The sequence below is a fragment of the Stegastes partitus genome, unplaced genomic scaffold (genome assembly GCF_000690725.1).
Source record: "Stegastes partitus isolate 25-593 unplaced genomic scaffold, Stegastes_partitus-1.0.2 Scaffold936, whole genome shotgun sequence".
NCBI lineage: Eukaryota > Metazoa > Chordata > Actinopteri > Pomacentridae > Stegastes > Stegastes partitus.
The window spans coordinates 238615-245385 of record NW_007578667.1 but is presented as its reverse complement, the minus strand read 5'-3'; the positions used below and the strand labels follow the sequence as shown (position 1 = coordinate 245385).

General features: G+C 39.9%; 1 protein-coding gene across 1 annotated transcript in view; it reads right to left on the bottom strand.

Annotated features, from left to right (window-relative positions):
- Nucleotides 1-6771, bottom strand: part of wwc1 (WW and C2 domain containing 1) — a 72753-nt gene that overhangs the window by 26324 nt on the left and 39658 nt on the right. The window contains exons 7-9 of the mRNA XM_008294081.1: nucleotides 4094-4240; nucleotides 2848-2918; nucleotides 2423-2668 (exon numbers count right to left, since the gene is read on the bottom strand). Coding sequence (XP_008292303.1) covers nucleotides 2423-2668; nucleotides 2848-2918; nucleotides 4094-4240 — 464 coding nt within the window. The remainder of the gene's footprint in view (nucleotides 1-2422; nucleotides 2669-2847; nucleotides 2919-4093; nucleotides 4241-6771) is intronic.

Genomic DNA, 6771 nt, shown 5'->3' with positions numbered 1-6771 from the left:
TTTGTGATATGAAGGCCGAAAAGCAAAGTTTTAAGGCAATAAATTGAGGATGCCCTCAAAAAGGACACCAAAATTGGTTTTTGATCATGAGTTACTATACAATTATTTGCCGCCTTTGAAACAGCACCAGCTCTCCTCTACACAGGTACTTGGCAGGTAGGTTGTGCAGCATGTTGAGGGATTTGTCTCTTTATGTAACCCCCCAGACTGACTCTGAAAATCAGAACTCTGACGGCTTCAGATCATCTTTAAGACTCTGGAGGATCATTCGGGCTTCTTGTCCTGCTTGCAGTATTATTTTCAGACGCCTCCTTCTGCATGAAAAATCCGCCAGCTCAGTCTAACCGTGTCCACTATGGGCTTCATTCGCTACAAGACTGTGACATTTTCAAACCCCGCGGACACTCAACGTACAGAATGTGTTTGTGCATGTGTGTGTGTGTCACGACGAGTGTGTCGTTTGCGAACAGTGCGGGTGTATTTGGGCGCGTAGGCGGACTACAAGAGGCTCTTTTTTGCGAGCGAGCTCTGCAGAATCTCAGGTTACAGGAACAGGAGACGAGACACAAAGAGAGACTGAGCTCAGGTAGAGTCTGACCCGAACGTCAAACAACGAGAGTCCTGTTAGAGACGAGGAGGAGGAGGTGGGGGAGGAGGAGGCAGAAAGACGCAGCAGGATCTTGGCGGTTCTGGTTTTCAGGAAAGTGGTGTAAAACCAGAACACCAGAAAAATGGAAATGTGGGAATAAGGTGACAGAGCAGAGGAGGGTAAGACTGTCAGGTTCATCAGGAAGTGTTGACGTCTGTGAAGGTCGGATCATCAGCTAAATGACGACAGCAGGCACATCTGTCAGCACCTGTCCTCACATCTGTCGCAGTCCACCTTAATACTACAACAACAGAGAGGTTCTGGTCCAGGTGTCACAGCGAACTGACCAGACTAGATGCTTTTATTAGAAGATCCAGTGTCAGCTTTGAACTAAATAGGCATAAAAGAAAGATTTTTTTTTTAACTTACATCTACAAAATACCTCAAACAACAAACCTTTTGAGTAACTGATTATGTACAAAGCTTTACGATTCATTTATACTCTTTAACTTGGAGTAACATCGTGAACGGCAACCTGGAGACCTCTGAGGTGATGCAAGGAATCGTACTATAAGAAACCTTATTAGCGATTATTCTTCTTGTAACATGACTAATATTAGAAACTATTCGACAGCGGTGACGGAGCTCGTGGCTAAATGTTTTTTAAGCTGATAAACCTAAAAATTCTGTCCATGTAGGACGACAACGTAACTTCACCAACAGTAAAATAACAGCGTGACTCGATCCATCATGTCTCCATGTTGGGGATAATTTCTATTTATAAGTAATTAATGAAGTTCCTGCTGTTGCTTCCTGCATAAACACACACAGTTCACTCTCTTTGGAGACGCTTGTGGATGCTGCAGGTGTTTATTAAACTCAGAGGAAACAGTCCTAAACAAACTGATCTGTGACTGACAGCTCACCTGTCTGATGTAAGGACAACTACACGCTGTGACCTGCTGGTAGATCCTGATGAACCCTGTCTCCATGTCAGGAGGAATTTAGAATTACAAGTAATTAATGACGCTACCGGTGCTGTTGCTCCGTGTAAAAACGCCTCAACTTTCTAGTTTCTAGATGCTAATGTGGATAATTCTGAAGAAAGACTTCTGCAAAGCAACAAACTGTGACTGACAGTTCAGCTGTCTGACATGAAGACAACAGTATGAGCTGCTGTTAGATCCTAGTTTGGAATAATCCTGTCGTCAGGGATCATTTGCAACAATAAGTAATGGATGAAGTTAGTCTTTGTTCCAAGCTCTCTTACTTTGGAGACGCTTGTGGATTCTGTTTCCGTCTGATGCTGCAGGTTTTTAATAGGCTCAGAAGAAAGACTCCTGTCAGAAGCAACAAACTAAACGGTGACTCTGTGATGTGAAGGAAAGTCCACATTGTGACTTGTTGTTTGATCGTAAACCGGACTAATCCAGTCTTCATGTCTGGGATCATTTTTTTAAAAGTAATTAGTGAAGTTAGCGGCGCTGTTGTTCTCTTGCTTTAGAGACACTCGTGGATTCTGCTTCTGTCTGATGCTGCTGGTTTTTAACACATTTAGAGGAAAGTTTCCTACAAACAACTGAAGGCGACAAACTAAACTGAGTCATCTGATCATGACCTGGGCTGTCTCCATGTCGGGGATCATTTATAATTAGAAGCAATTCATGATTTTAATGAAGGTTAATTGACTCAGAGGAAAAACTTTAGTTTTTTTAGCAAACACACATTTAGTTGCTGTCAGACTAACAGATATAAGACACTAAGACTCTCTGCAGCTAAACCCTGAATGTGAATGTGGAGTTTCATACTTTGAAGGTCCATCCCAGCCCTCACCTCTCCGTCAGAGCTTTACTCTGGTTGTCCCTGGCGGCCTGCAGGTCTCTCTCCAGGCGCTTCTTCTCTGACTCCAGCTTCTCGGCGTCGTTGGGCTCCAGGCGCTGGCGAGGGCTGACGTACTGCAGCTCCTTCAGCAGCTCCTCCTTCTCGTTGATGAGGATGAGGCGGTCCCTCTCCGGGTCCAGCAGCCCCGGCCACGCCTCGCTGTCCAGTTTGGCGATCTGCACCTCGATGGTGGCGATCCTGCGGCGAGACAAAGATCAGAAACAGGCAGCAGAAGTCAGGAACAAAGAAACTTTATTTAGTCTTTTTCTGATGACAAATCTGTACAGAAGCGTTCCACCTGCTGCTACTGTAACGTGTTAATCTTGAACATATTCCACGAAAAACATAAAGTCTTTAAAAGATAAAACAACGTCTACCTTCTCTTGGCCTCCTCATACTTCAGGCTCAGACGAACCTTCTCTGCCAGTTTGTTGGTGCTGGTCATAAACTGATTAGAAAGACAAGAAAACAACAACAACATGGTGGACGTCAACACCAGGAAAGACTCAGGAAGGAATTTCTTTGATGGGATAATCCCTTCATGGTGCACCAAGTAAGAATGTGAAACATCTGTTTGGAAACATGCAAATCCATTCATGTAAATCAGTTAAATGCGTATTCTGGTGGTGACACGATCAGTGCATTGAATTGACTGAAGAGTTACAGAAAAAAGAAGAAATTTGCATACTGACTGTAAAAACAGAAACAAAATAAAACTCAGTATTTTCACAAATGGTAGTTTGTTCTTTTAGAATATGTGACTGTAAATTAACAGATTTATTGTATTTGGGCTGTATTGTTTATTGTTTAAGTTGTCAGCTAAAAAATGTCATTATTTTCTGGATATTTTCTGTTTTGTTTACCATTATTACACTTATGAACATTACAGCATACCACTGTTTTTGTTTTTTTAAACATAATTTTTCTGGAGTTTCACTGTATTTTTATTGGATTTTTGTTTTTTACAGTGTACATCACATACACTGCAATAACTTCTTGGTTTTTTGTTGGGTTGTTTTCACATTTTCTAACAGTAATTTTTTAAACAATTCACTGTTATTTTACAATTCTTTTTTTTATTTTTTTACAAAAATCTGTATTTTTACAAATCCTCATTCGTTCTTGTATAATGTCTGACTGACTTGTATTTAAGCTGCATTATTTGTTTAGTTTATTTTTTTTTAAAGTATAATTTTACAAATATTTTCTATTTTTTTATAGCTGTTATTACAGTTTTTATTTGTGTTTAATGTAATTTTCTTGGCACTCTTGCTGCCAGATTTTTTGCTGTTTTTTTTTTTTTAAACAGGTTTTTCATATTTTTACAGTGTGATGTCTTTGTTTTCTTCTGGAGAAAAATCAAACGTAATGAAAGTTAGGACAATCAGAGAGTGAGTATTAGTGTCTTTGGTGTCTTTAAAAGTTTTTAGGTTTCTACCCGTTCAGACAAAAACAAATCTCAAAGTCTCGGGTCCTTACGGTGTTGATGGTAAACAAAGCAGCAGTTATACGTTAGCATGGACGCAGCCTCAGGTCCTAAAAGGTCCACCTGGTGTCCACCTTTATCGGCTGAAACTTCTTGATGCTTGTGACGTTTTTTTTAACAGAGAATGAGATCCTCACCTCGGCGGGGATGTCGGTCTGGGACCCGGCGTCAGAGTACAGTCGTGGGATGGACACCTCCGAGTTGGCGAGCGACGGACTGCTGCCCCAGAGCTCCTGCTGAGAACCCGAGTCCAGCTGGAAGCCGTCCTTCAGCACCGCCAGTTTCTGCAGTTAAGAGTCACAACATGAGCGATCTGCAGCACAAACCCAACACGAGGTGACAGACCTTAAAACAACAGTCGATCAATTATTGTAGCTTCTCTTCTGCTGACCGATACAGTCAACAGCTGCAGCAGAAGAACCGATGAGGGCGTAAAAGGTACTTTTAAACTGAGTGAGGCAACGTAAAGATGTGTTTAGATCCAACAGTATTTCACTACATCACCATTAATATCTCCTGAACTTTTCTTCACTGTCTGTACATCGGCGCAAACAGGAGCAACTTCAGCAACTTTTAAAGGCTCCAGAAAGTCAAAACGTAAAGAAATCTTGGCTTTTTAGAGCAATTTCTGCTCTACCATCTCCATCTCGAGGTATTACCCACTGAAATACGGATATTTATAAAGATATTTGTGAAATCTGAGCTTTGTACACCAAATATTTTCCAAGATAAAGAACAAAAACCACATTAAAGTGCCTGTCGACCCGCTTCCAGCAGCTTTATTCGCACGTTGAAATTTAGGCGACAACATTTCAGGAACTATTAAAAACAAAACAACTGAAATGTTCGCAGCTCATCACGTGTTTGATTCTGAATCTGTAATATTGGACGAGTGGATCAAAGATATGAAAAATAAAGTGAAGCCGTCATGAAAAGTCCCATCTTTGACCACATATTTACAAAAGAGTTGATAACGCAGACATCGACTGGTGATATTTTCTGAACCACACGTAGCTGCAGGTCACAATAATACAAATCTAAACATGTGGAATAGTTTAAATATAAAGTACTTGGTCACACAAAAGAGAAAAAAAAGCTGATTAAGCAGATATAACAAGTTGTTCCACAAAAACAAAAATATTAGATGGTCTAATTCAAGTTTGAAAACGGTTCTCCAAGTACAACTAAGAGAACATATTTGTTGATTTGAACATATTTTATCTACTCTGTGGTTATAAACCTGGTTTGGAGGAGACCTTTAATGTAGTTTTGTGCACTTTCTTTGTGAATGTGAGACTTCAATGATAAGTTTATTATCATGATTATTGTAAAAACTGTTTGATGGGATCAACATGGATTCAGGTTTTGCATGATTGCAAAGATGCATCAACAGCTTGTCCTCTATTCCATCATGTGGGAGCTGAATCTCCACACAGTGACGCTACTGACTGTACGGAGTCATACAGTGCAGGTTGTTCCGGTCAAAGAGCAGCAAAACTGCTAAATCCAACCGGCCACGTCCAGCGATCCTTTCATCTTTACTGCCGAGATGAAAATCTTATACGACTGCGCGGTTTGTTTTGAACCCCTCTGAGGAATTCACCTTATCTGTGCTTTTCAGACGGGGCAGAAAAACAACAAACCGCCTCCGTCATGACGGCAGAGCTGCAGGATTTTGATGATGCAGCTCAAAGACGGTGCTTCAGACTTTGATTTAATTTAGCTGCATGTAAAGCAACATTTGTCACGTTTCACTGAAAGGCAGCATCGAGGGAAAGGTTGGGACGAGAAAACTTCATTATGCAGGAATCATGTTCCTCTCTGCTCTGCTCATCAGCTGCAGGAAGACGTTTCACCGTGCTGGATGTATCTTCAACAACTGGCTCCTCTGTTCACTGTCTTTGAGCCATTCTGCATTTATTTTATTAATCCAGTTTATTTTATTGTTTTTGCAGCCTAAAATTGTCAAAATGATTTGAAACTTGTCCAAAGTGTCAAAATTATCCAAAAATATCTTGAAAACTGTCCAAGATGATTAAAAACTAGTTCAAAATGATTAAAAATTTGTTAAAAAAACGACAATTTTTGAGTCATTCTGGACAATTTTAGTAATTTTAGACAAGCTTTAGTCCAGTTTTGAGGCTCTGCTCATCAGCTGTATGAAGACGTTTCACCGTGCTGGATGTATCTTCAATAACCTGCTCCTCTGTTCACTGTTTCTGAGCCGTGGTGCGTTTATTTATTGATGCGTTGTGTTTTATTTTCCTCTCTGCTCGGTGGAAACACTGCCTGCAGTTCATCCGAAAACTGCAGATTTTTTTTGTGTGTTTAGCAGAATCTGGTGCAAAATACGTTATTTTTGGTAAATTAGCAAACGAGACACGTAGAACGAAATGAATTGGATGAAATATTACAATTTAATTAAAGGAACCACTTGTCGCAAACGATTAGTTCAAAAACTGTCGGAAAGATAAAAATCTGTAGAATATTTTTGTTAAAAGTTCCTATTTCTGATTAATGGTGTCATTTTGGTGATTTTTTTTTATTTTATTTATTTGTTATTTTTTCATGGCATCCAGCAATGATTTGGTAAATGACCAACACATTGTAACGTATGTTAAAAAAAAACAAAAAAACAAAACAAAACACACAAAGGTTGTTCATTTCTGGGGAGTGGAAGTGAGTGTGGTTTAATATTTACACATATTTTTGGCTGATTCTCAAAATAAATCAGAAATGTGTGAATTACATTTGATGCCTTGGCAGAGATTTGTTGTTTCTTTAATCATCGTCTGGCAACAAGAAGTCCTTCTTT